Source organism: Pipistrellus kuhlii, unplaced genomic scaffold (genome assembly GCF_014108245.1).
Source record: "Pipistrellus kuhlii isolate mPipKuh1 unplaced genomic scaffold, mPipKuh1.p scaffold_m20_p_48, whole genome shotgun sequence".
Lineage (NCBI taxonomy): Eukaryota > Metazoa > Chordata > Mammalia > Chiroptera > Vespertilionidae > Pipistrellus > Pipistrellus kuhlii.
Window position 1 is genome coordinate 1,011,062 of NW_023425549.1, and position 26,784 is coordinate 1,037,845.

Sequence of the window (26,784 nt, forward strand, 5' to 3'; positions counted from 1 at the left end):
CTCTGCCACCAAAATCAGGCTGTGGTCTCCCCGCTGACCTCTGGGATCTCACGTCACATCCATTACTGGCCAGAAGGCACTCAGCGGGCTTCGTGGCATTTACATTCCAGTCTGGCTGATAGTGTAGCTTCCTGAGGAAGTCAGTTCATACCTCTGAGCCAGTTTCCTAACCTGAAAATGGGAATAATTCTCCTTTCCTCACAGGGTTAAAAAACGTGCATACAACGTACTTAGCTCAATGACTGGCACAGAATAAATGCCCCAAACTCAGACTGTTATCAATTTGCCCCATGTTCTCCTAAAATTCAACCCCCTTCGAGTATTTCAGTGTCCTTTTGAAGGTCCTAAATATTTAATTGTATTTAAATATACATTTTCAACTAAGTAAAAGTCAATTAATTGAGAAACTCTTTAGACAAACAGGCTATAGATTCCTTATAATGTCAAAAATTAAAGTAGAAATGGACCCAGGATACAAAACAGGCTATCTGGTTATGACACGCTGTAAATATGACCATTTCGTGGTAGACCTGTAATAGCAGATATGCTTAAGTGCCAAAATGGTGAGTGGGTGGAGACAGTACATTTGGATACAGAAATTCCTGGCGGGGGGGCCGGGGGGGTAAACATGAGACAAATTGACACCTGTTTGTCTCCTGCCAGAGTTGAGGGAGGAGATGGGACTCCCGTCAGCTCCCTCCTGGCGAGAAGAGTCTGGAAACACAAGCCTCGGTAGAGAGAAAGCTGAGGCCCAGAAGGGACTTGTCCCAGTCGGTCCTCCGCAAAGGCTGACCCTACAGCCAGGTTCTTGACCCCTTGACCTTGCCCTGAGCCTAATCTTAAATCCCCCTTCACCCCAACTGTTCCCCTTTCCCCAGCGCCACTTCCAATGCTCAGTGACCCGCCTTCCCACACCCCACCAGCCCAGTTACAAATGGTGATTTTCTGTTTATTGCTCAAAAACAAAAATCCAGAAGCAAAGGTGGAGAGAGGCTGTGGGCTGAGTAGATGGCGGGAAGGGCATAGGGGTCTTGTCCCAGCTCTCCCTTCATCCTCTGACCTTCCAAGCCCAGGGCTTAGGCTGGGCCAGAGCGTCGGGGAAGGGCAGAGCCTTCGTGGCCAAGGGAACAGGGCGCTCCGGGGCAGTCCTCGTGAGGTGCCTGGGCTGGAGGGGCGCCAGGAGTTGTGGTGGAGCTGGGTTCCCAGGCCTGGATCCAAAGCCAGGAGGGTGGGGCAGGCCCCTTATTTGGCAACTGAGAAGAGGTTTTGGGTGACAGGATGCTGGTTTATTTACTGTGGGGTCCCCAGGGCCAACAGAGCCCCCTTGTGGGACCAGGAGGCTATTTACACAACAGGAAGGAGAGGAGCCAGAGACCAGGCCTGCACCCCTCCCTGCCGAGGATGAGGAGGGAGGGACGTCCTGGGTCCTGCAGCCTTCGCCTTGGGGTTCAGATGGAAACTTCATACTCCCGTGTGTCCTGGAGACAGAGAGGGGGTCATTTGTAGAGGGGGATGGCGGTGGAGGAGGCAGCGAGAGGGAGTCTGAGCACAGGGGAGGGGAAGAACCTGGACTGCTAAGGTCACATTGGTGGTTTGGGGGCCACAGGATGGAAATGGATGAGTTCGGTTCATCCTACAGCCTATTAAAAGCACATAAGAATCTGAATTTCTGGATTGTCTTGAACAATCTGGCAATTGGGCCTGTTTCCACTATGGACTAGATGGAGCACACCTCATCATCTCCTACGTTCCCTCCTGATTGCTTTGTTCATCGGCATGGCCTTCGTAGGCAGCTGAGTGTGAAATTCCCGAGACAGATGTTACAGAGGCCATGAGAGAAGGTTCTGGGTCCTGGGGGAGCAGGGAAATGTGGCTCTCCGGGGGCAGGGAGAGGCTCACCCCAGCTTCATACAGGGGATTGCTGAAATCCGACTCCACGGTGATGGGGCTGTAGGAATGGGAGCCCGAGAAGCCGAAGAGGGATTTTCCCTGCAGCCTGGGAGGAGATGGAGAGGCTTAGAGAGAGGGGAGCCCCTACCCCGCCTCCCGCACTGGCAGGAGGGTGTGCCCGGCCACAGCTCCCTCAGTGCCACGTACTTGGTGTAGTATACGTAAACACCACAGCCGAGGACGATGACCAGGCCCAGGGGCAGCAGGATGGCCAAGGCGAGGTTCCCGCCCTCCAGCTGTCTTGATGGGTCTGTGGTTTGGGTCACTGGTGGGAGGAGAGGTCACTGAGCCGGGGCTGGGCTGAGCCCTGGGCTCTCCCAGCCTCCTGCCCTGGGCCCTGAACCCTGGGCCTCACCCCTCCGGGGCCTGGCCTCTTGCCCCCAGCCTCTGCCTTGCCCTCCCGACTCAGCCAGGCCTGGGTCTCCGCCTGTGCCCTCACTGACCTTCCAGTTTTCGGTTGTCCTGGAGCTCCTCATAGGCCACTGCAGGGAGAGGAGGGGGAGGGGACGGGGTCTGAGCCAGGGAGGGAAGGAGGCTGGGTGGAGGGCGGGAGCCCAGTGGGGCTGGGCTGGACAGCTTGGTTCTCTGCCCGAGGCTTAACCTAAGCTTTGTCTTCCTCTTGGTTGGGGAGGGGGAGGAGGAGTCAGGGCAGGGCCTTCTTCCTCCCCCTGCAGACCCCTTACAATTCCGGGTTCCTGACCCTGGGAAGTCTAAACCATCCAGGTCTATAGAATTTTCAAAAATAGGGAAACTGAGACCTTTCTAGAGGACAAGGGACTTCCAAATCCAAGCCCCTTCTGCTACATCCCTTAGGATGACTTCATGGCCGTGACTCCCCAGGACTCCTGGCTGGGCGCCCACGGGAGGAGAGCGGGGGCTCGGCAGGGCTATCACTGTCTCACATTTGCTACCTGACTTTCTCAGCCCTGTCACTCCCCAAACACTGCTGCGCCCCCTCCGGCCGGCCTGCCCAGGCACCTTTGCAGAGTGGGGGTTGGCTGGTCCACTGCGAGGGGTGGCCGGGCACACAGGTGATGGTGACCTCGCCGATGAGCTCGAAGCCCTCGTAGCAGAAGAAGCGCAGAGACTCGCCCGCCTGGTAGTGATGCTTGTACAGTGTCTGGTAGCCGTTCTCCGGCACCCCGGGGTTCAGGCACGGCTCGTACTTCACTGCGGGAAACACGCCAGTCACATGCCAGGGGCAGTGCTGAGCGAGCCACCCAGCCAGCCCTCCCAGGGGCCCCAGACTCACGGGCGCACTTGGGGACCCGGTCGCTCCATTTGGGCGTGCCCGTGTCCCGGCTGTAGCAGGTGAGGACGGCTGCTCCCTCGAGGCTGTACCCCGGCAGGCAGCGGTACTGGACGTGGGAGCCAACGGGGAAGCCAGCGTCCGAGGTGGTGCGGTGCCCGTTGGTGATCTCACCGGGGTCAGCACAAGTCATGACTGTTGGCAAGAGGGCAGAGTCAAGGGGAGCCAGTGCCTTAAAAGACATCCCAGCTGAAACCGGTTTGGCTCAGTGGATAGAGCTTCGCCCTGGGGACTGAAAGATCCCAGGTTCAATTCCGGTCAAGGGCATGTACCTTGGTTGCCAGCACATCCCCAGTAGGGGGTGTGCAAGAGGCAGCTGATTGATGATTCTCTCTCATCAATGTTTCTAACTATCCCTCTCTCTTCCTCTCTGTGAAAAATCAATAAAATATATTATAAAAAAAAAAAAGACCTCCCAGAAGCTTAGAGCTAGAGATGCCTGAACCCCCTACTTGCCACTATTTCCTCAGAATGAAGGGAGTGGTAGTTGGAAAAACTTATAATTCAATGCATTTTATATTTGTTTGTTGTTGTTGTTTTTTTTTGGGGGGGAACACAGTGATTGGGGCAACGTAGGCCCCCATCCCAGGATAAAATGTTAATATTTAACCACTGTACTGAGCATAGCAGCTGAGTCCCCGCAGCGTCAGCCCTGCACGGCAGCTCATCGGCAGAACAGCTGCCTCCTGCTCCTCCATCCCAGCTTCCCCCATCCCCGCTCACTGACAGAGCCGGCTGGCCCCTGAGGGTGTGGAGTTTACAACTTGTGGAAGAGTCATAATCGCAGCCATTTCTTACATACAGACTTGTGCTAAATGTTTACAAACATGATATATACTCTGATTATTTTAAAAACAAACCCAGGAGAAACCCTCAGGCTGGCCTGTGTTTCTCAGGAGTTAGAGCGTGGGCCCGAGGACCAGAGGCTCTCGGGTTCGATTCACTTCCCAGCCGGGGCAAGTGTGGGAGGCAACTGGTCAATATGTCTCTTACATCAATACTTCTCCTCCCCCTCCCTTCCCCTTCCACTGTCTGAGAAATCAATGGAAAAATATCCTCCAGTCAGGATTCAGCAACAACAACCAAGACTTGATATATACTCTGATGGTCCTGAGAGGTCAAGATCACTGTCGTTTGCCCGGGCCCGAGGCTCAGGGCAGTCACGTGATCGGAGTCACTCAGGGAATGGAGAGCTGGGCCGCTCAGGGCACAGCCGAGGAGCACTGGGCTGCAATGCAGAGAGTCGGGTCTCGGGCTCATTGTGCCTCTTCGGGCAGGCTCCCTCTTGAGCCTGGAGCAGCTGGGCTAGGCCTCCTCGCTCTGGACCTGCCTCCCTCCTTTTCTGTCCTGCCTGGGTTCTAGACTGGCCATCCTATGAATCCTCCCAGATAGGGGAAGCTGTGGCAACTGGACTTGTGTCCAATCCGAATCTGGCCTCCTGAAGCTTATGCTCACTGGTCCCACCAGTGCCCCCCAGGGCCAGGCAGAAGACCCACAGTTTTTATCCTCATAACGGGCTGCCACACTGGGAGAAAGTGGCACAGTGCCACCTCTTTTTGCTCTTCTAAAAGATAAAAGCTCCCAGCTCCTATATTTATTTTTAAAGTGTATTTTTTAAAATATGTTTTTATTGTTTTTTTTTTAAAGAGAGGGAGAGAGATGGAAACATCATTTAAGTGCCCCCTGCATGCCCCTGTCCACAGGATCAAGTCCACAACCGGGCCTGTGCCCTGACCAGGAATCAATGAGGTTCATGGAACAATGCTCAGCCGACGGAGCCACAGCCTGGTCCCAGCTCCTTTAAATATCACCTCTCTGTGAACTGTCCTGCCTCTTCCCTGGGACAAATAACCCACCCCTTTCCTACAGCCCTCGTCACACTCACACACTCACTTACTGTTCCATGCACAGGCTCTGTGTGAAAAACTTCATTTGCTCTTCACAACCCCTATTCCTACTTCACCGTTGAGAAGCCTGGCTCAGGGTTGTTAAGTGCTAGTGGTTACCACTCTGTAATCTCCTGAGTTGTTTAACCAGCTGTCCCTCTCTCAGACTGTGAACTCCATCAGGATAGGGAGGGACCCCAACCTCTCTGTGTAACCCCAGCCCAAATCCAGCATGGGGCTTCAGTGCCTGCCTAGGTCCCGGCAGAGTGACTCCCTGCAATGGCAGAGGTTGGGGACCGAGACACTGGCGCAGGACCTAGAGCAGGACAAGCCCTGACGGGGCGGATCCAGGGTGGGGGTGGGAGTAGAAAGAGGAGACAGGGCCCAGAGAGAACGGGGTCAGAGAGCAGAGCAGTGCCAGAGAGCGGGATGCAGCCCCGAGAGGATGAGATTGAGGTCCAGAGGGAACAGTTTCGGGCACCGAGAAGCAAATGAGTGGAACCCAAAAGGCATAGGGCGAAGCCTGAGAAAGATGCCGCGCGGGGCCCAGAGAGAAGGGACGGAACCAGACTGGGTGGGGACAAAGGACGGAGGCGGGGTACAGAGGGAAGTGGGCGGGGCCAAGCGGAGCAGTGAGACACAGGAGGGCGGGGCGGAGCCCGGGAGGCAGGGCAGGGGGGGGGGGAGGCGGGGCGGAGCCGAGGGGGGGAGGCGGGGCTGGGCCGGGGAGGCGGTGCGGGGGGAGCCGGGGCGGAGCCGGGGGGCGGGGCCGGGAGAGACGGGGTGGAGCCGGGGGGGGAGGAGGAAGGCGGGGCGGGGCCGGGGGCGGGGCGGGGCCGGGGCGGGGCCTGGGAGGCGGGGTGGGGCCTGGGGGCGGGGCCAGGAGAGGCGGGGTGGAGCCGGGGGGGGGGGAGGGGAGAGGCGGGGCGGGTCCGGGGAGGAGGGGCGGGTCCGGGGGAGGCGGGTCCGGGGAGGCGGGGCGGGTCCGGGGGGGCGGGGCGGGTCCGGGGAGGCGGGGCGGGGCCGGGGGGGGGGGAGGAGGGAGGCGGGGCGGGGCCGGGGCGGCGGGGCGGGGGGCGGGGGGCGGTCCAGCTCACTCTTCTGGCAGGCGGGCGGGGCGGCGCTCCAGGACAGGTCCCACTGGCAGGTGAGGATGTCGGAGCCCAGCAGCTCATAGCCAGGTTCGCACTGGTAGGTGAGCACGGTGCCCCGGATCAGGTCCCCGTGGGAAGCCGTCCTCCAGCCCCACTCCGGGGGCGGCAGCTCAGGGCACGTGTCGTTCCGGGGGACCTCTGCTGGGGAGACAGGAGCTTAGAGGCCGCCCTGCCACTCGGGGCCCCGGTCCAGCCTCGGGGGCCTCGCTCCTGCTGGAACCCCGCCCATCTTGGGACCCTGGTACCTTTGAAGTGCAACACGAAACCCTGGCCCAGGCCCGGGTTGGGGGGCCCGGGCGGCGCCTGGAACTGCAGCGTGAGGTCGGGCCCAGAGGAGAGGAGGCGGCGACGCGGCTGGGGTCCCCGCAGCTGGGCCAGGACTCGGGCGCTGGGACCGTCCCCGTCGAACAGTGTCAGCATGTCCCCTTCGCGCACATTCAGGCTGCAGGGAGTAGGGCCAGATATAGAGGCTGGACTACATCCCATCCATCTGGCCTCCTCAGTTTGGGCCAATTCTGGGCTTCTCTACGCTAGTCTCCAGGTTCCACTAGGGCTGTGGGTCCTCGTGCTCTGGATCATCCCGCCCAACTGTAGGCCCCGCCTGAGGGGCTTTTGGCCACGGCCACTTCCGGTTCTGTCCAGTCCCATTAACTACCTCATATCAAGTCAGCTCACTGCACCCTCCCCACACCCACTTTAGTTCTGCTGTTGCTGCAACAACTTGGGCCTGGGTCCCTGGAAATCTGCTCCGGGGTGGCCTCAGCGACAGCCCCAGGGGGAGACACCAGAGAGGATGCCCTTTTCCACCACAGCCCGGGGGAAGGCCCATTCACCCCACTTCCCTGTCCAAGACTGGCTGACTAGTGATTTGTACCCCAGTCTGCCTGTCAACCCACACCCCATCAGGAGCCGTTAGTCTCCTCGTTCATCAGACCACACATTCACCCAGTCAGCCTGGGGGTGCAGGCTGGTGTGTTGTCATACCAGTTTGCTGAGCCCACACCCACCGCATCCTCTGCGGCACCCAAACATACATCTCAACTTGGAGCAAGATGCGCTTCTCTTCCTGGACGTGTAGGCCCCACACGCAGTCCTGGCTGGGGCTGTAGCTCTGGGGCCAGTCTGGAGAGAGGACCACACCAGCTGGCTCTGACAGCTCCCCTCCGCACATGGCTGGGGTAGAAAGGGTGTCAAATCAGGACCCGGGTGGGCACGCAGTCTCCATTTCAGCACAATCCTCACCACGCCCAACTGTACGCAGCAGACCGCCTCACGGGTTCCCTGCCTCCCGTATTTTCTTGCCACCCTCGTCCTGCTGTATCCAATCCCCAGCCCTGCTCTTAACCCTGCCCACTCTCCATCCAGCCCTCCACTTAGCCCAACTCCACTTCTAGCTGTTGAGACATTTGGGTTGTGACTCCTGAATTCTGTAACAAGCCCACCAATTATTTATGAAAACTATGTCCCTGGAAGGGACGGAGATTACCCACGGCCTGCGTTTATTAGGTTTGGATATGCAGGTGTCTGTAAATGGCCTTCCTGGGACTCCCAGCTCAGGGGGTCCTCTGTAGACAGAAGGTCTTCCTGGGGACACGGAAGGCTCACCCTTACAGGCTGGCTCGGAGTCATTCCAGTGGGGTTCTGTGGGGTCCACACACTCGATAGCATTGGGGGGGCCCGGGGGCTCCAAGGCATATCCCGGGAGGCACGAGAAGGTAGCCAGTGCCCCTGGGCGGTACTCGGGGTCGGTGGTGGTGACATTGCCGTGCGCCAGGAAGGGGGCGAAGCAGCGGTCTTCCTCAAAGGCTAAGGGAGAGTCAATCACACAAACTAAGCATTAGGACAGGCCTCAGGGGGTCTCAGACGGGCTGAATTCAAGTGTTGTTTGGCCACTCAATAGAATGCCTTTGGACTTAGCTTTCACTCTCCAGTTTCCCTAAAACCCCAACCCTCCTCGCTCGTACATTTATGTCACCTCCCGGCCTCTGGAGGGAAGCCCCAGGGCTAGTCACATCCTAGCCACCATTCCACAAAGGCCCACAGACAAAAACACCACTTGCCCAAGGTCACACAGTAGGGCAGAGGCAGAACCAAGTCTGAAACCCAGGATGCTTGATTACTGGCCAGAAGCACTTGCCTCTGGAAAAGGAGAGGAGCGAGGAGCAGGCCTTAGGAACACTGGCTCACGCAGGTGTGTTCTCTTCTCAAAAATACCTGTTGGGTTCTGATAATCCCCGGTTATCCATGCTGGGGCTGGAACCCAAAATGCAGCTAACACAAACGCTAAGTTTTGACTTTGGACTAGGTCAGCAAAAATGAACACTTGTAGAGCGTTGTCGTTTTCCCCCACCTGATCATACCTTGGCTGCAAAACTCTGTGAGCTCAGATTCAGCTGCCTATGATACAGAGCTGGACTCTGAGCTCAAGACAGCAGCGGCCCACAGCTGTGGGGGCTGGCCTCGCACCTACGCGTTCTCTTTGCACTCCCAGAATATAACATGCAATTTATTCTGTAGATTCACTGTTTATTTCACAGTTACTTAACCTTATAAGGTATCATGGCCAAATCCTACACATCCATTAGGGCCCAGAGCCAATTCCATTTCTCTTTTGATTCATTTCATTTCTGGGCATTTCACTCTCTTTGTGTCTCTCCTGCTACTCTTTGCACAAATCCTCTGCTAGAGCCACACTGAAATTCTGTTTCCCAAAGATGCCTCTCTCTACCTCTTTACCACTGCTCACCCTGTTCCTTCCACCTGAAACATTCCACCCAATTTCTCTCTTTTAAAATTATCTCTATCTGTAAGGCCCAGCTCAAATGCCCCCTGTCCCATGATAACTGACCTCGTTTCTACCTGTCCAGCATTTTGGCACACATGCCTCTCCCACTTCCAGTCCAGCAGGTTCAGTTGGGACCAAGGAGGGATGGCCTCGTGATGTGGATCTGCCCCTAGCCACGGTGATCGGCTCGGCATAGGCATATGACCTAAGCCAGGCCATCAGAACATTTCCTGGCATTTTTTGCTGAAGCCCTTGGGAAAGTGGTATGCTTTCTCTCTTTTTGATAGAGTTACTAAGTTGGTCACATGCTAATTTGGCACTGCTGGGTTCACCACAAACTGAGTGTTGGAGAATGAAGCCAACGCAGAGGAAAGAACTGAGAGGTTAAGGTAACTGGTCTCTTGGCTGTGTACCTGGATCCAGCCATATATGAAGCTTAAATAGAAAAGACTACCTCATGAAATCAGAAGAGGTCCATATAGTTTTGGGGTGGGAAGGCAAGTCAGGTTTCAGAAATCCAAACAGAGATGAGCAGGGATAGGGCACATGCTCGGGACCGTGTGTGGGCATCGGGAAGAGGGGAAGGGAAAGGGTTGGGGTCTGGGGGGGGACAGTTACCTTCAAACCGGAGGCTTAGCAGCAGGGGATTGGCAGGTGTCTCTGAAAGCAGCTCTACATAGAGGGACTGGGCGTCACTGATGAGGCCCCGCTCAGGGACATCATCCATGTCAGAGTCATAGATCACCGGGGACAGGGGACTGCCCCCTGAACGCACCATCAACCTGCAGTGGACAGAGGGCGGCCGGGAGCTCGGTTTCCCCTCAGAAACTGCTCCATCTCTTACCTGCTCTTCTTATTTTCTTATAAGTACCGCGTGCTAACCGACCGCGCCACTGGAGCGCCTTACTAATTTTCATAGCTATTGTTTTCAAACATTAATTATATGCCATGTACTTAGCTAAGCCTTGACATATTTTATCATGTTTAATGCTCACGGGAAACCTTGAGTCGGATACTATTATTATTATTACCTCCCGTTTTATAGATGAGGAAATGGAGACCCGGGAAGATTAAGGTGCCTGCCTGACGTCACATAGCAACGACTGGGCAGAGCTGGGGTGCCGGTTTGTTAGGTAAATAATATGATGCCGACCACCATGGCAAACACATATCTGGTGCTTACTGTGTGCTGGGCACCATTCTAAGCACGTTTCATATCTTAATGCATTTATCCGCACAGAAAACTTGGGAGAGAGGTATTATCTCCATTCTGCCAACAAGGAAACTGGCCCAGAGAGGCTAAGAGATTCATCTAAGTTTCCACAGCTAAGCTGTCTAAGAAAAATGACTGACCTGTGTTTGACACAGATCCCAACTAGGATCCACCCACGGTTTGTCCGTCTCCCACTGCAGCTTCCCTGTTCCCCTGAGGTGGGACTCTGACCCGAGGCCCAGACCCTCACCGGTCATTGTCCTCATCCAGCGAGACCCTCTCGAAATGCAGGTGCAGCCGGCGTCCCTCAGCTGCTTCGATGACCCAGCGGCAGGTGAGGTTGGGCCCTGCAGCTCCCCCGGGCTCAGGTGACACGATGCGGCCCAGTGTGGCGTTGTGGATGGTGCCGCCGCAGGATGCTGTGGGCAGAGGAGGGGCAGGTTAAGGTGATTTGTCCTCCCATCTTCAGAGCTGTTGCATCCATACCTTTGCCTGAGACCTGGCCTCAGCATGGCCTCTGCTCTGCACGCCCACCCCAGAGGACAGGACCTTTTCCGGGGTACTGCCCAGGTACCGTATTTTCCGGCGTATAAGACGACCCCCTAATTTTACAGTTAAAACATAGGTTTAGGCCTATATTCGCTGTATAAGACTACCCCCCACTCCCGAGGCAACACCAGTTCTTTTTTTTTAAATAGACCACCTCTCTGACTCAGCCAATCCAAGCAGGCTTTTTATGCATGCAAATTATACATGTTCTGTACCCGAAGCTACACTGTGTTCTAGTAAAAAGCCTGCTCAGATTGGCCAGAGTCAGAGAGGCGGTCTATTAAAAAAAGAACTGGTGTTGCCTCGGAAGTGGGGGGTAGTCTTATACAGCGAATATAGGCCTAAACCTATGTTTTAACTATAAAATTAGGGGTCGTCTTATACGCCGGAAAATACGGTCGGCACCCAGACCTGGAATAAGAAAACCCAGAGGGAGCCCTGGCCGGTTTGGCTCAGTGAATAGAGTGTCGGAGGGATCCCAGGTTCGATTCTGGTCAAGGGCACATGCCTGGGTTGTGGGCTTGATCCCCAGTGGGGTGTGTGTGTGTGTGTGTGTGTGTGTGTGTGTGTGTGTGTGTGTGTGCACGTGGCAGCCGATCAATGATTCTCATCATTGATGTTTCTGTCTCTTTCTCTCCCTCTCCCTTCCTCTCTGAGATCAATAAAGAAAAATATTTTTAAAAAAGAAAAGAAAACCCAGAGTGAACAGCCCCAGGATAGTGATTCCACCAAAATGAAGATTCCCCAGCTGTGGACATGCTGGGATGGGCAACCATGGGGGGTCCCCCTAATTTAAGTCCTCAGATGGAAAATCTTCACGTGGGGACCCCAGGATGAAGACTCTTCAGGACAGAGACCCTCCCACAGTTTGAGACTCCACCCTTCCACCCCAAGAATGGTGTCTTCTAGGATGAGCAGCCTCCCAAAGAAGGGACCTCGAGGATGGTAACTCCCAATATGGAAACCTTTCCAGAACATTCCCAGATGGAGACCCCCCACCAACGATGGAGACTCCAAGGACAGAGACCTCAGTGTAAAGGGCTCCAGATGGAGGCCCAGGATAGCTACTCTTCAGAGTCCAAACCCCTTCAAGATGGATAGTCCCCAAAGATGGAGACCCCCGAGAGAGGACCCTTCCAGTGAGGTTCCCAGGACAGAAGCCCCCTCCCCCTATTGTGGCAGGAGACTCACCCATGCAACTGGGGGGTTCACCGCTCCAGGCTGGCCGGGTGCTATTGAGGCAGACGAGGGTCTCTTCCCCATGCAGCTGGTAGCCTGAATCACAGTGAAAGGTGGCCGAGCCCCCAGGATGCAGATCGGTCACACTCACATCCCCATGGGCCGGCCGGGAAGGGAAGCCGCAGCTCAGAAGGTAGGCTGGACAGGAGAGCAGGGAGAAGGGGGGTTCATTTTCCCGTGTCACCCTCCCAGTGCCCCAGCACTTCCTCCCCTCTTTCCAAGACCCCCTGGGGGCACAAACTGGCTTCACATGGGCACACTGTCTCATGAAGCGCTCATTTCAACATCTCTCACCTCCTCTAATCTTTGTAATTTACCCACTTTGGCCTTTACTTCATAGATAAGGTACCTGAGACTCAAAGAAATTCTGGATCCCAGAATTCTTTTGCTATGTGACCCCAGGCAAATCGATTGACCACTCTGAACGCCATCCAGCTCTAATAATAACAAATAACATATTTGCAGAGCTTGTTCACCTTCCAAAGTGAGTTCACACAGCACTTTAGAGGTAGTCAGAGAAACACTGTGACCTATTTTCCAGATGCAGCCAATGAGGATTCAAGTTATTAAGTGTGTTGGAGCATTTCTTCCCTCTACACACACAGTGGACTTGCACTGAGGTACGCTATGGTATTATGCCCTCAGCTTTCACCCAGGGGAACCAATGAGACTCCTCTAGAAGCTTTGACTATTTTACCATTAAATGCATACTCACTGCTCTCTAAATGAATCTCCCAGTGTAAGTGAAAGCTAGGGAAAGCTTTGCTTTCATTAAAGAACTGTTTTTGTCTTTTTCTTTCTTGTTGTGAGATCTATGTAATCTCTCTCTCTCTCTCTCTCTCTCTCTCTCTCTCTCTCTCTCTCTGCCCTGGCCACTAGGAAGCTCAGAACCATATTATGGCTTATCCCTGGCAACAAAGGCTTGCCCACATTCTATTTTCTCAACTTCAATAAACATTACCTGGTACCATTTTTTTCTTATTTATTCTATTTAAATTTATTGCTTGAATTCTTTTTTAAAAGCCTCCTGCAATTCTTGTAGAATCATATGAGATAAAGCAAAGAAATAGAACGTGACTTGGTAGCAAATTATGGACTCTAAACTTGATCTTGACAGAGCTCTGTGTGTCTATTTCAGACCAGGCAGAAGGGCTGATAGCTCATTGAGAAGGGCTTCTTGGAAGAAATACATCAAAGCTGGGTCTTGTAGGAGGGGAAGACTACCATTAGCAGAGGGCTTGGGAGCTACCAGCTTGCCTAGTTCTTTGCTTTTTCTCACTCTCTAGCCCTCAGTGATTCTGTAAGAGACCTGGTCTCTCCCTATATTAAAAATTCAACAAGTAGTTCCTTGGTGGGGTCCTGAGGAGAAAGAGATGAAAAGATTCAGGCCTTACTTTGGGAATCTACAGACTACTGAGATAGACAGACATAAGAACTACTTTCTAGGAAACATTGATTTGAATAAATGTCAGCCTCTGTGATGGCTCTCTAGGACCAACAGAATCAAGTCTCAGTACTTTATTTGTTTGTTTGTTTGTTTATTTATTTTTAGGTCTCAGTACTTTAGATTGACATTTAAGCCCCACAGCAGGGTCTTTCCCAGCACATCCACCTCCAATTTTCATCACCTATGACCTGTGTATCCTACCTAGTGTAGGTTGTGACTCCTTATGGTCTTACCTCCATGTTTTTTTTTACACTATTTCCCCTATCTGCAAGGCCCTCTCTTTTTCTAATCTTTCAAGGAATAACTGATGTAGCATCTCTTTCAGGGAGGCTTCCTGACCCTTTCTCTCCCCAGCAGAGTTGGTTGCTCTCTTGCCTATACACAGTCCCACACATATCTCTCTATATAAAAGCCTAATATGCAAAGTGTCCCCTTGGGAGTTTGATCACTTGCTATAACCACCAGGGGATGGCATGGAATGAAGTAAGACCCTGGCTGGCAGCCAACAGCTGGCAGCCGGCAGCCACTAGGGACCCTACTTTGCACGAATTTAATGCACTAGGCCTCTAGTAAGTTTATACTCACATTAACCACTGATTACTGCCATTAAGAGATTGAATCAAGCCTTATTTATTTTGTTTTCTAAAAGCCTGGCCTAGGAGAAACCAAGATGGCAGCACCTAAGCTGCTGCCTCGCACAACAATTTCAAAACTACAACTAAAAGACAAAACGAACATCATCCAGAACCACAGAAAGGCTGGATGGGAGGAAATTCTACAATTAGAAGGAAAGAGAAAAGCACATTGAGACTCCAAGGAGCTGCAGAAGGCAGAGGCACTGAGGCATGCACGGAGAGGGCAGGCTAACTGAGTACTCTGCTGGCTTTCTCAAGTGGGAGGGAGACAAAAGCTCCTGACAGCTCTGAACTCTACTTCTGAGTGAGACTTTGGGGACCCAGACTCATTCGGGAAGAAACTGGACTGTTGGCAGCAGGTGAAACTCGAGGGCAGCTTTCTCTCAGAGGTGCTTGCAGTGATTACCACAGTACACTGAGACCCGGGACCTCGTAGGGCAGGGCTGATGGGAAGCCATTGCTGTCTGCTCCACCCTGAGACTCCATTTCATCCAAGCTGAGGACAGAAGGCTTTTGCAAGTCTTGTCTCATGAGGGTGTCTCCAGCACAGAAGTTCTCCCAGCATAGACACAGCTGTTTCTTATAGCCAATTTGCCTGGAGGTCAATTCCTCCTAGTGATACCAACAACAATCAAGGCTTAACTACAACAAGACTTTGCACATAGCCCACATAGGGGAGCACCAAGAGTGTCCATCTCAGGTAACTAGGGAGGCTGAGCCACTGAGCCCTATAAGACACCTAGCACACAAAGCCACTCTATCAACTCAGGGAAGCAGCCAAAATGCAGAGACAAAGAAACAGGTCACAAATGAAATAAATGGAGGAAAGCAAATGACTAGATATAGAGTTCAAAAACACAGTTATAAAGTTTTTCAAGAATTTTCTAGAAAAGGCTGATAAATTTAGCGAGACCCTCGAGGATATGAAAAAGGGCCAACTATCAATTAAGCATACACTGATTGAAATAAAAAATAATATACAGAGATCCAACAGCAGACTAGAGGATCGCAAGAATCAAGTCAAAGACTTAAAATACAAAGAAGTAAAAAACACCCAACTGGAAAAGCTAAAAGCAAAAAGAATCCAATAATGTGAATATAGTGTAAGGAGCCTCTGGGACAACTTCAAGCATACCAACATCAGAATTATGGGGGTTCCAGAAGAAGAGAGAGTACAAGATGCTGAAAACCTATTTGAAGAAATGATGTCAGAAAACTTCCCCCACCTGGTGAAAGAAATAGACTTACAAGTCCAGGATGTACAGAGAACACCAAACAAAAGAAATCCAAAAAGGACCACATCAAGACACATCATAATTAAAATGCCAAGAGCAAAAGACAAAGAGAGAATCTTAAAAGCAGCAAGAGAAAAACAGTTACCTACAAGGGAGCACCCATACGATTGTCAGTTGATTTCTTAACAAAAACTATGCAGGCCAGACAGGAGAGGTGAAAAAATATTCAAAGTGATGAATAACAAGAACCTACAACCAAGATTCCTCTACCCAGCAAAGCTATCATTCAGAATTGGTCAGATAAAGAGCTGCATAGATAATAAAAAGCTAAAGGAGTTCATCACCGCCAAAACAGTATTATACGAAATGCTGAAAGGTATTCTTTAAGAAGAGGAAGAAGGAGAAAAGGTAAAGATAAAAATTATGAACAACAAATACATATCTATCAATAAGTGAACCTAAAAATCAAGTGAATAAAATATCTGATGAACAGAATAAACTGTGAATATAATAGAATCAGGGGCATAGAAAGGGAGTGGACTGACAATTCTCGGGAGGGGGGAAAGAGATGTGAGGGGTGTGGGAAGAGACTGGACAAAAATTGTAAACCTATGGATGAGGACAGTGCGGGGAGGGTAAGGGCTGACTGTGGAGTGGGAACTGGGTGGAGGGGAGCTATGGGGGATGGTGGGAGAGGAACAATTGTAATAATCTGAACAATAAAGATTCATTTAAAAAAAAATGGGGGGAGGGGCCTGGCCTAGCTGATCAATTGGTGCAGCCAAGCAGCAATGTGACAGTGCAGAGCACTGGTTTTGGAGACAGGCAGATCTGAGTGCCAGGTCTAGCTCCATAACTTATTAGCTGTATGACCTTCATCAGGCAACTTCGTCTCCAAGGCCTCTAACCTATAAATGGCAATAATGATCATTATCAATAAAGATTGGCCTTTAAGTGAAACAAACAAACAAACATGCAAAGCAGCCAGCATATAAAAAGTGTTCAGAAAATGTTAATCACCTGCCTCTCACCAGCCAAAATTAATGAACAACTGGGAGTCAGGGACTTGGAATTCTGACTCTGCAATGAATTTGCAGGTGACTGGGCAAACCACATAATCCGAGTTGGCAATGGCCACCCCCAGGGTTGCTGTGGGAAGCAAATGAAACAACAGTTGTTGGGCTTGGGGTGAGGGGTGATGGAGACTTTGGTCTGTCAGAGAAGCTAATGAGGCCACGCTGGACCAGAGGCCCCAGCCAGGGCACATTTGGAAGGACTTAAACAGGGTTTTGGTCCCAAAGGTGCCTGGAGAAGCTGTAAAGCAGGGAAGACAGAGGTAGGTAAAGAAGGCCAATTTGTGAAATAACCCTGCTTCCCCAAATGTTCTACTTAGCCTAGAGTCCTATTTTCAATGCCCCAGAGAAGTGGCTGCTTAAAGGAGGCAGCAGAGGGACATTCTGTAATATCTGAAGTCCAACCCTCTGCCCTAGGCCCTCAAGGCATGCTCTTGCTCCTCAACAACTATATATGGCCCTGACTACCAATTTTATGTCCCTCAGTGCACTGGTCTCTCCACGAATAGGTCTGGCGCCGGGTCCATAGGAATCCCTGGAGCAGGCCCCCAATGGAAGCCTCAGGAAAGGCTGAGAGGGTATGAAGTGGGGGTATAAGTTGTGTGTGTGCCCTGGGAAAGGGATATGGGGTCAGCAAAGCTAACAAAGGGGCAGGCAAGGCCATGAGGTGATGTGAAAAGGACATTGACTTAACCCAGTTTCCTTGTCTCTGAGGAGCACAGGAAGGCTTTTTTGAGAGGCAACAGTGTGTGGAATGGGACAGTGGCTGGGCCCTTTGCACACATGTATGCATTGTGGAAAGGTTCCCTGTACACACAGGCGAGTGTGGATATACACGTGTGTAGGTTGTCTGTGGGGAGATGCTCGTGAATGCAGTCATGCACAAACATATTCCCCTTCCCTGCCCCAGAAGCAAGCAAGATCTTTCTAGGTCTCAAATCTGAGGCTGTCATTATCCTGCTTTAAATACTTCAAAATATCCCCCCACTCCCCCCGCTTGCTGGAAGAGTATGATCTCCTCATTGATGCTGATAAGAGCATGAACCCAATCCAACCTACTTCCTGGTTTGGTATCTTAGCTTATTTCTCCCCCCTCTCCTCTCTGTGCTTGTACTGTAATAGCAATGACTGGCATTTTTAGCTCTCACTGTGTACCAGCTGCTATTTTAAGCACTTGGCATGTATTAACTCATTTGATCATCTTAACAATATCACAAGGTAGGCATTATAATTCCCATTTTTCAGATGAGGCAATGAAAAGTTAAGTAACTTGTCCTAGATCACAAAGCTGTGACAATTCTACTTCCCATGATGACTTCCTTCAACTCTTCCAGGGGCTCACATTTTCTCTCCTCTCTGGGTTTTGGAGTGTGCTTTTCCATCCATCTTGACATCTGCCTTCCTTCCTCTTGTGTTCCCTCCTTCCCTTTCCCTAGCTAACTAATCTTTTAGGTCTCAGCTTAACCATCATCTCCTCCAAGAAGGAGTCCCTATATTCCACAGGAGAAATTTAGGTCCCTTTGGTATTTGCTCCTTTTGCCTGTATTCCTCCACCATAGGGATAAGGGTCCTGAGCTCACTGAATTATAATCATCCTGATTACTTGTCCATCTTCCTACCTAGATTCTGAGTTCCTTAAAGTCAGATTTATACGTGGCCTGTTCATTCCTCTCCCCAAGGCTAACTTGGGGCCAATATGAAGTGGGAACTAGCTAAGCATTTGCTGAGTGAATGGATGAGCTGTCACTGGGATGCATGCACACTCAGACATAGGTCTGTAAGTGTGTGAAATAACTGTGCCCAGGTCTCCTCTGAGAGTTCTGCCCCCAGGGTGCTAGTCAGGAGGAAAGGTCCCTGACATTGCCCTGTGCCTGGAAGTCTCCTAGGGATGTCCTTGTGCCAGTGTAGCCCCTGGACATCCAACCAGGGACCCTTACCCTGATAATGGATCCTGAAGCCACCGCCCCTTGGGACTCGAGGACTCTGGAATTGCAGGAGCAGCCGGTTGGTTGGGCTCCGAAGGACCTGTCCTTCTCCCAGCATTGAGGAGTTGGCCAGGAGTCGTGGGGCCAGGCCTGTGTCTCCCCCACCAGCCAGCACCAAGAGTTCCTCCTCCTGAGACAGGTTCAGCGTCTGCACCTACAGAAGCCAGACCCAGACTCACCAGGGTAAGACAACCAGAGTGGAAAACCCCAGAAGTGCCCCCACCCCACCCCACCCCGATTGCTTTCCTTTTCCCCTGTATGTGGCAGCCCAAACACCGCGGTGACATTGGCCCGGTTGTAGAACACCAGGTGTTATCTTGACCGTCAGAAAGCAGGCCCATTTGTGTTAGGAAACAGGTTCCCTGGCTCTTAGGTCAAACCTGAGCACACCCTAGGACCCAGAGGAAAGGGCTCGGAGGTGTCACAATTACATGCACTTACCTGGATCTCAATGCCATAGCCAGGGTAGACATGGATGCTGTAGGTACAGTTCAGGAGACCCAAGGTACGGCTGGTGCTGCTCCCTAAATCTGGAGACTCAATATGCCCTTCACCTTCGGAGATGTTGTTATTACATAAAACTAAAAAGATAGAAGTGGCTGGAGTCGAACAAATCCCTGTGTTCTTGCCCTCCCATTCATGCAACACTGGGGGCCCCCATCTCTCTTCTCCCTCACGTTCCAAAGCTCCTCTCCCCCCGTGCCCAGAATCCCCTTCCCCCAACTGTAACATGGATAAAACATAGAAGGTACATGGGATGGGCACATATTATTAAGCAGAAACTCTTCTTCTGTCTGTACCCAGATCCCTTCCTGCACGCCTTCCCTGCAGCCTCTCTCCTATTCATATCCTCCTCCACTGCACACTACTCCATTTCCTTTCAGTCGCCTCACCTGGGCTGGTCACCGTGGTGGTGACGGTTGTTGTGGTGATGATGGTGGTCGTGGTCTCCTCCTCTCCTCCCTCAGGCCCAAGGGGCGGGCCTGGGGAGGCAGGACCAGAAAGGGGTGGGGCTGTAGTTCCTGGGGGCGGGGTCAGCAGCTCCGGCGCGGTGGGGCCTGTCCCCCTACCCTCCTTAGGGGTTACGGCTGTTGTCAGAGGCCCTGTCCCTGGCTCAGTGGCCCGAGGCAAAGAGGGTGCTGCAAGAGTCTGGCCGGCTGGAGGGGTGGCTAGCGTGGGGTCTGGATCAGATCCTGGGACAGTGCAAGGGAAGTCAGGGCACAGGAAGAGCAAATTGGTGGGTCTTGAGTGGGACAGAGAGCTGAGGGAAACTCGGGGTTCCCCACTGAACCCAAAAGATCTCCCCTACAAGGTGCAGAACCTCCACTGCTATTTTTCTCACCCCAATTCCCCACCTCCTCCCAAGGCTTCTACAGCCTGACACCCTCTCCCCTTTCTCTTCCACTGTTCACATCTGGACCAGATCCTTCTACTCTGATGTCTCCTTGAGCCTCTCTCTCTCCTCCCCATTCAGATCTGGTTCCTCTCCTAGCTACCGCTTTCTCTTTCCTCTGTCTTGCTCTCTCTGGAACTCTTTTTATTTCTCTGATTAGTATTCTTATCACTCTCTGATTTTATGATTCTAGGTTTACTAATCTCTGTATTTCTTTCTCTCTCTCTCTTTTTTTTTTCTTTCTCCCACCATTTTTCTGATTCTAGTTCTCAGATTTTCCATCTGTCTTTTTCTGATTATTTGTTTTTCTATCTCTTGACCATTCTATTTCTCTGTCTTTGCTCAGTTTTGACTCTCTCTGACCATCACCCTCTATCTCCCTCTGAATTTTAATGGCTTGGTTCCCCAATTCCTTGAGGGAATGTCTCTCCCTCTGCCTCTGTACTACTCCTGCCACTCTGGGAGCCTCACCTGGCAGGTAGCCCATGTCTGGGCCCCTCCTCAGCAGGGCCCCATGGAGCAGCTCGGCCAGGGCCTCCGAGGCTACCGTGGGGGTCTCGCTTCCAGGCTCCAGCAGTGCCTCCTCCTCTTTCACGGGCAGACCTGAGAGATGAAGCCATATGAGCCTTTCCACTGCCCACACTCCTCAATTCATCAGAAACATCTTTTCTGGAGTTATTCCCCCCTCCTCAGCTGGTCCTGCAGGAGCTCACAGGGTCCCAGGCTGAGCTGAGAGCTAAGATGGAAGGAGAGGCTCCCAGGTGCCCCTCACAATCTCCCACCTTCTCCTCCATGTTTCCCCCCAGGCTGTGTGGGCCTTGGGCGAGCACCTTGGCTCCAATGAACCCTGGACATGCCAGCCGGGTGGAGAAGGGGGGTGGTGCTGCCTTCATTTTCACCTCAGTGGTCTCCTGATCTGCTGGTCTGACAGCACCTCCCAGCCCTTGCTTCCGCAGTACCCAGCTTTCTCTCTGGATTTCTATCTCTGCAGTGTAGTGTACGTTCTCTCTCTCTCATCTCCCCTCTCCCCTCTCCCCTCTCCCCATTCTCTGTGGTCGCTCCCTGGTCTCGCTGAGGGGCAGAGTGGGGACTGAAAATCTGGCCTCCGAGCAGTGCCTCTGCTCATCTGTCTTTGTCCATACATCCAAGAACAGTGTGTGTGCAGTGCCTGGCATCCCTCCCAGCATCTCCATCTCCTACTCAGGTACTCTGCGTGTTCTGCCGCCTCCACAGACAGCCCCCCAACTTTCCCAGCCCTTCTTCCTGTATGTAACCCTTGAGATGCTGCTAAAAGCTACCCTCACTCATCCCCTCCCCCTTCTACAGTGGGGTTAGGGGCTCCAGGTACAAACTAGAAAGCCCTAGTGAGTCCCTTTCCATCAGCTGTGTCCCTCCCCCGCCTCAGGAGCTTTGGGAGACCAGGGTGTTCCGGGAAAGGAGGGTAAAGGGCCCCCCTGGGAGCTTTCATGGGCCCACCCCCACCATCCCATGTCCTTACCCTGAATCCAGGGGCAGCTCAGCAGAATTAGGAACAGCAGCTGGGGAGGCGGTTGATGCTGGGCCTTGGGAGTCCCCATGGCGACTCACACTGATTTCTCTTCTCTGCGCCTCTCTTAAATAATCTAGCTGTCACCTTTCTTCTGTCTCTGTTTTTCCTTTTATTTTTTTTTTCTTCCTGGCAGTTAACAAGGAAGACAATTTCTCTACCCCTTGGGATGGAGGCGCAGAATTGGGCTGGGGGTCGCCTGGAGCCCAAGCCTCTGCCCAATCTCCTCTGTTCTCTGCTCCGGGATCTGAGGGAGAGGGGGCGCGGCTCCGGCTGCAGGGGGTGGAGCCGAGAGGGCCAAAGGACCGGGCCTCCTGGGTTACCCTCCTGCTCTGGCTCCTGGGTCCACCACGCTGGCTGGCTCCCAAAGTGTGATCCAGCTGGGAAAAGGCAAGACAGCGTGTGAGGGGCCTGGGGTGGGGTTGAGGGTCTACTGGGAGCTCTAGAGAGGCTTGGCGGGGAGGAGAGGGGGTTGCGGAACCTAGAGAGCCGAAAGCTCGGCACTAGAGCTGCGGGAGGGAGAAGCTGAGAAAGGTGTCGAGTCCACGTCAGATCCTGGGGACGGGCGAAGGGAGGGGCCTGGGATTTATTGGGGGGCGGGAGGGAGGAGGAAGTGCAGATGGAGGAAGGAGGGACCATAGGAGCCAGGAGCGTAATCCTCACTCCCGCGGCCCCTAGGGGAGGCAAGGGAAACCATGTGGTTCCTGCAGTAATTATGGACCCTTCTCCCTGTTACAGCAGCATCTGGAATCTGAATCTCCTCTTCCCAGGGTGCCGAGGGGCGGCAAAGCTGCTCAGCTCCCAATATGCCCCCAACCCTTATCCAGACCCTCACCATGGACTTCCCCTTTCTTTCTACAGAAGCTCATGTGCAATGGGCTTTCCCCTTCCTCCTCTCGGAGAATGGCAAGTTTCCGCACTTGTGAGAAGCCTAAGAGGGTAACAAGGCTGGTTTTTTGGAGAGGAGAGACCCTTCATCTTACCATACAACATGCAACATGAGCCCGGCCAGCTGGCAGGGGCTTCCACTTTCATTTTTCATTGCTGGCCTCGCACACGCCTCTGAAGCGTTTTTTCAGCACCACCAGAGCGCGGACAGCTCTCCCGGCCGCGCCGGAGCGGGCCCGCCCCCAGCGCCGTGGGCATTGGCTGAGCCGCCTTCGCCATCAATCAGGCTGCCCCCGGGGCTGGCTCCCGCGAAAGCGAAGGGGAGGCGGAGTCACGGGCAGATGGTCCAGGGTTCTGCAGGCCCAAGGACAGGCCACGGCGTCCGGTCCGCAGTCCGCGTGCTCGCCCCACCCCTTGGCTCTTCCCGCCCTGGCCCCGCCCCTCCTGTACGCATTGCGGGGTGGCTGGAGGTTGGCAACTTGCCTCCTGGCGCCGCACGTGGCGCCCCTGCGGGGTCCGGGGAGGGGGAAATAGGGCGACGACCCCCTCCCCCCTCCCCGCTGGCTGAGTTGCCGCTGCCACTGGGCAGGGCTGGGGTAACTAAGCTGAGCAGACCGCTGTAGGGAGGAATGACGTCAGGATGTGTGAGCGCCAAGGAAGGAGCGAGTAGGGGAGAAAGAGCGAGAGAGCGAGAGCGAGAGGGAGAGAACCGCCGGCCGGGTGGAAGGAGATTAGAGGGCTAGAGGAGAGAGGGGGGGAGAGGAGAGAAGCCACTGCGGAGGACGGAGGACGACTGGTTGCAGGTTCCGGTCCTCAGGGCTGCGGGTCCAGCTGGGGTAGGAACTGCTGTCCAGGGAAGCCAGAAGGAAAGGGGCGGAGGGTGGGGGTGGAGGGAGGAGAGAAGGAAGGAGAGGGGGAGACGGAAGGTGGGGAAAGGAGAGGTGGAGGCTGAGAGAGGAAAGTGCCAGAAGGAGAAAGGAGAGGTAAGAGAGTGGGGAGAGAGGCAGAAGAAAAGGAAGGGAAAAGGGTTAAAGGTACATAAGGGGGAATAAAAGGTGGAGAAAAGACTTCAGAAGGAGGGAGAACAGAGTGGAAATGTGGAAGGGAAACAGCCCCGGAGGGAACCAGGGAGTAGCCATGGAGGAAGAACTGGGGGGGCAGGGGAACTGGGGTCTGGAAGATGCCCCAGGCCTCTTGGCCATGGCCTCCCTGCCCATCATGTCCACGTGGCCTTTGCCCCTGGTCTCCTCAGCCTTCACCCTGCTGCTCGGAGCCCTCACTTCCCTTTTCCTCTGGTACTGCTACTACTTAGGCTCCCAGGACCTGCAGGCCCTGGCAGCTGGGAGTCAGGCTGGGGGTGTCAGGGGTGGGCCTGGGGGCTGCTCTGAGGTTGGCAGGCCGAGCCCAGGGTGCTCTGGGGAGCCTGGGGAAGGACCCAGGGCAGAAGGTCTAGTGAGCCGCCGCCTTCGGGCCTACGCCAGGCGCTACTCCTGGGCAGGGATGGGTAGGGTAAGGCGGGCAGCTCAGGGTGGCCCAGGCCCTGGGGGAGGGCCAGGGGTCCTAGGCATTCAGCGCCCAGGCCTGCTTTTCTTGCCAAACTTGCCCTCTGTGCCCTTTGTGCCCCGGGATGCCCAGCGACATGATGTGGAGCTCCTGGAAAGCAGCTTCCCTGCTATTTTGCGGGACTTTGGGGCTGTGAGCTGGGATTTCTCAGGAACTACCCCTCTGCCTCGGGGCTGGTCCCCACCACTGGCTCCCGGGTGCTACCAGCTCCTGCTGTACCAAGCAGGCCGGTGCCAGCCCAACAACTGCCGCCGGTGCCCTGGGGCCTATCGGGCTCTGAGAGGGCTGCGGAGCTTCATGAGTGCCAACTCCTTCGGCAATGCTGGCTTTTCTGTCCTTCTTCCGGGGGCCCGGCTGGAAGGCCGCTGTGGGCCCACCAATGCCCGGGTCAGATGCCATCTGGGTAAGTAGATGATGCCTGCAGACAACCTCCTTGCTTCTCCTCTGCCACCAGAGCTTTCTACACTGTGGTTCTGCTCATGCCTCTTCTCAGAAATCTTCCACTATAACTGCTGCCCTCGGCAGACTATCTTCATAAGCTTTGCCATAGTCATTTACCACCTGAACTATGTTTCTTCATATGGACTTCCCCATATTTTGTTTTACTTAAAAGGAATGTTTATAAACAATGATAATCATTATTATTTGTTCTAAATAGAAAGTAACCATAAAAGCAAATTTAAACTTCAAAAAAGGCTTCCCAAATTTTGGATAAATACTTCTCTCTCTAGGATGCAATCCTATACTCTCTTCATTTAGAAGGGAGCAATGTTAGTAGGGTGTTAATGTCATGGTAGCACCAAACGTGAGATGCTCTTTTTGGTGTTTTAAAGACTGAGAAAATGGAAAGGAAAAGTTTCTGGTTATTTAATTCCATGATCTTATTGTGCTACCAGATGGGTGTATCCTCCACTTGGAACCACACTCACTTCAGAATCAAGTCTAGATCCTTTCTCTCCTCACCTCCCATCTGTTCCCTTCCTTGCCTTTTCTCCCATCATGCTTTCAAAAATAAAGGCCTTCTGGCTAACCCTGGCAGATACCATATTCACGCTGTACCCTTAACCTAAAATGTCTTTACCTCTATAATTTTATCACCTCCTGGAAAACTCGCACTTAGTCTTTAGGACTCATATTTTCAATGTTACCACACCTCCTCTGGGATGTCTTCTTATTCATCATTTGAAGTGGCTGCTCAGTTTTCTCACAGTACTCTACTGTGTGGTCCTGGGCAAGGATGAAGCCATTAGTTTTATCTCACAGGAGGGAAGGCCCAGCACACAACAGGTTCTTGAGTTAAATTGTCAGGAAGCCCGGGAGGAGATGCCATTTCTTCCAGGAAGCCTTTCCTTCTCTCTAAAACGGAACCGATTGTGCTTTGCACTGCATTTCCCTTATCTCCCAGTACTTCTTTCAGCCAGTGTTTATATTAATAAAAAGATAATATGCTAATTAGATCAGGTATCTTCCAGATGTCCTTCCTGATGAAGCTGGGGTCCAAGGGAAGCCAGCAGGGCCCTGGGTATCTGTGGGGGGCCCGAGGGAAGCCAGCCCAGTTCCCGGGTGCTACAGGGAAGCTGGTGCCGCAGATAGGGGAAAAAGGCCTATTCTTGCATGAATTTTCGTGCATTGGGCCTCTAGGTGTTTTATTATTATATTCCAGTCACCTTCCAGAGAGCAAGAGGAACCGCCACAGAATCTGGTGCTTCAGACCCTTAGTCTGCTTTTGGCCTGAATGGGATGGCTCCTCCCGTAGAGGCTGGAATGCTGGATGCTGGGTCTTTCCCACAGGTCTGAAGATCCCCCTGGGCTGTGAGCTGGTGGTTGGAGGCGAGCCCCAGTGCTGGGCTGAGGGGCACTGTCTACTGGTGGATGACTCCTTCCTGCACACAGTGGCTCATAACGGTAATGGGGTCCCATTCTGCTAGAAGGGATGAGGGACTAAGTGAAGGGGAACGGATGAGAGGCTGCAGACTCAGCCCACTGGCTTGCTATTCCAGTACCACCATTTTCTAGCTGCATAACTTTGAACAAGTCATAATTTCCAGTCACCTGTGAAATGGGGAAACTGCTCTGTTCAGGTGACTGAAGGATTAAATAAACTAATGTGGGTGCAATGTACATTAATAGCACAAGACTCTGGGCCTGTATCTGGGTTCCTGTGCTCCTCTGGCACCTACATGGTTAGATGCCACCAAGTAGGTGGTGACATCTTTACAGGCATGTTGTCAGGCCCGAGGGCCTCCTCCACCCTTGTCAAGGGGAGTGCTAACCTTCTCTCCTTTCATACAGCACATACCTCTGGCTCATACTAGCTGCATGAACTCTGGCAACTCATTTAACCTCCTTGTGCCTGTTGCTTTGTGTAAAATAGGGATGGCCATGGGGCTAGCTCAGGGTCTGCTTGTGATTAACAGTTGATGCGCATAATGAGCAGTGCCCGGCATTGGCATTTACTTACAAAGTGTTTGCGTTTCTGATGACTTGGTGAGCGCTCTGGCCTTTAAGTACTTAATGTCAGCTACTCTCCTGCCTCTATTCCCATGTGCCCTAGGCTCCCCTGAAGATGGCCCTCGAGTGGTCTTCATCGTGGACCTTTGGCATCCCAACGTGGCTGGAGCTGAGCGCCAGGCCCTCGACTTTGTCTTTGCACCAGACCCTTGAAGGAAGGCGCTGCCCTCGGACACCTGGGCTGGAGAGATGTGCACTCAGGGGTGGCTGCGTAGCCAGGATCTCCTCTCCGATGCAGGAGGTGGGGTGGGGCTGAGGGTGGGAACTTGCTAGTGAAACATCGAAATACAGATCTTAAATTCTCTTTTCACTCCTGACTACTTTCTTCCCAGCTACCAGCCCCACAGCAGAGGTGCATGTCTTCCCGTCTGGCTAGCAGGGAACCCCCTTCACATAAGCCATCTCCTTGGCCATCACCCTGGG

The 26,784-nt window shown here is 53.1% G+C and overlaps 2 protein-coding genes and 1 non-coding gene across 4 annotated transcripts; 1 reads left to right on the forward strand and 2 right to left on the reverse strand.

The window, feature by feature from the left end:
- Positions 1 to 933: 933 nt before the first annotated feature.
- On the reverse strand, positions 934 to 21,774 carry SEZ6L2 (seizure related 6 homolog like 2). 2 transcript variants are annotated; one of them, XM_036412897.2, is made up of 18 exons: positions 21,352 to 21,774; positions 20,325 to 20,456; positions 19,354 to 19,653; positions 18,902 to 19,041; positions 18,413 to 18,614; positions 12,038 to 12,223; positions 10,548 to 10,716; positions 9,703 to 9,866; positions 7,905 to 8,105; positions 7,334 to 7,472; positions 6,545 to 6,741; positions 6,243 to 6,437; positions 3,203 to 3,394; positions 2,929 to 3,120; positions 2,394 to 2,432; positions 2,098 to 2,215; positions 1,900 to 1,996; positions 934 to 1,478 (listed from the first exon to the last, which is right to left on the reverse strand). In XM_036412897.2, exons 1-18 carry the CDS (start codon positions 21,428 to 21,430, stop codon positions 1,449 to 1,451), a joined length of 2,772 nt encoding a protein of 923 aa, XP_036268790.1. In that variant the 5' UTR covers positions 21,431 to 21,774; the 3' UTR covers positions 934 to 1,448. The 2 variants fall into 2 exon arrangements, with proteins under 2 accessions (XP_036268790.1, XP_036268791.1); XM_036412898.2 differs by lacking the exon at positions 2,394 to 2,432.
- A 1,559-nt stretch (positions 21,775 to 23,333) lies between these two features.
- On the forward strand, positions 23,334 to 26,669 carry ASPHD1 (aspartate beta-hydroxylase domain containing 1). Its single transcript, XM_036412954.2, has 3 exons — positions 23,334 to 24,253; positions 25,642 to 25,755; positions 26,405 to 26,669. The coding sequence occupies exons 1-3, from the start codon at positions 23,383 to 23,385 to the stop codon at positions 26,512 to 26,514; spliced, it is 1,095 nt and encodes a 364-aa protein (XP_036268847.1). The 5' UTR covers positions 23,334 to 23,382; the 3' UTR covers positions 26,515 to 26,669.
- Positions 26,023 to 26,145, reverse strand: LOC118704957. The gene has a single exon (XR_004983557.1). It is a non-coding gene; the product is annotated as a U6atac minor spliceosomal RNA (small nuclear RNA).
- Positions 26,670 to 26,784: the final 115 nt, after the last annotated feature.

Excerpts from the sequence above, each read along its gene's own strand:
- ASPHD1 (XM_036412954.2), top strand. The coding sequence starts at position 23,383 with ATGTGGAAGGGAAACAGCCCCGGAGGGAACCAGGGAGTAGCCATGGAG. Across the intron at positions 24,254-25,641 it reads CCGGGTCAGATGCCATCTGG|GTCTGAAGATCCCCCTGGGC; the intron begins GTAAGTAGATGA and ends TCTTTCCCACAG. Across the intron at positions 25,756-26,404 it reads GCACACAGTGGCTCATAACG|GCTCCCCTGAAGATGGCCCT; the intron begins GTAATGGGGTCC and ends CATGTGCCCTAG.
- SEZ6L2 (XM_036412897.2), bottom strand. The coding sequence starts at position 21,430 with ATGGGGACTCCCAAGGCCCAGCATCAACCGCCTCCCCAGCTGCTGTTC. Across the intron at positions 10,717-12,037 it reads TGAACCCCCCAGTTGCATGG|CATCCTGCGGCGGCACCATC; the intron begins GTGAGTCTCCTG and ends CTCTGCCCACAG. Across the intron at positions 1,479-1,899 it reads ATCCCCTGTATGAAGCTGGG|GACACACGGGAGTATGAAGT; the intron begins GTGAGCCTCTCC and ends CTCTGTCTCCAG.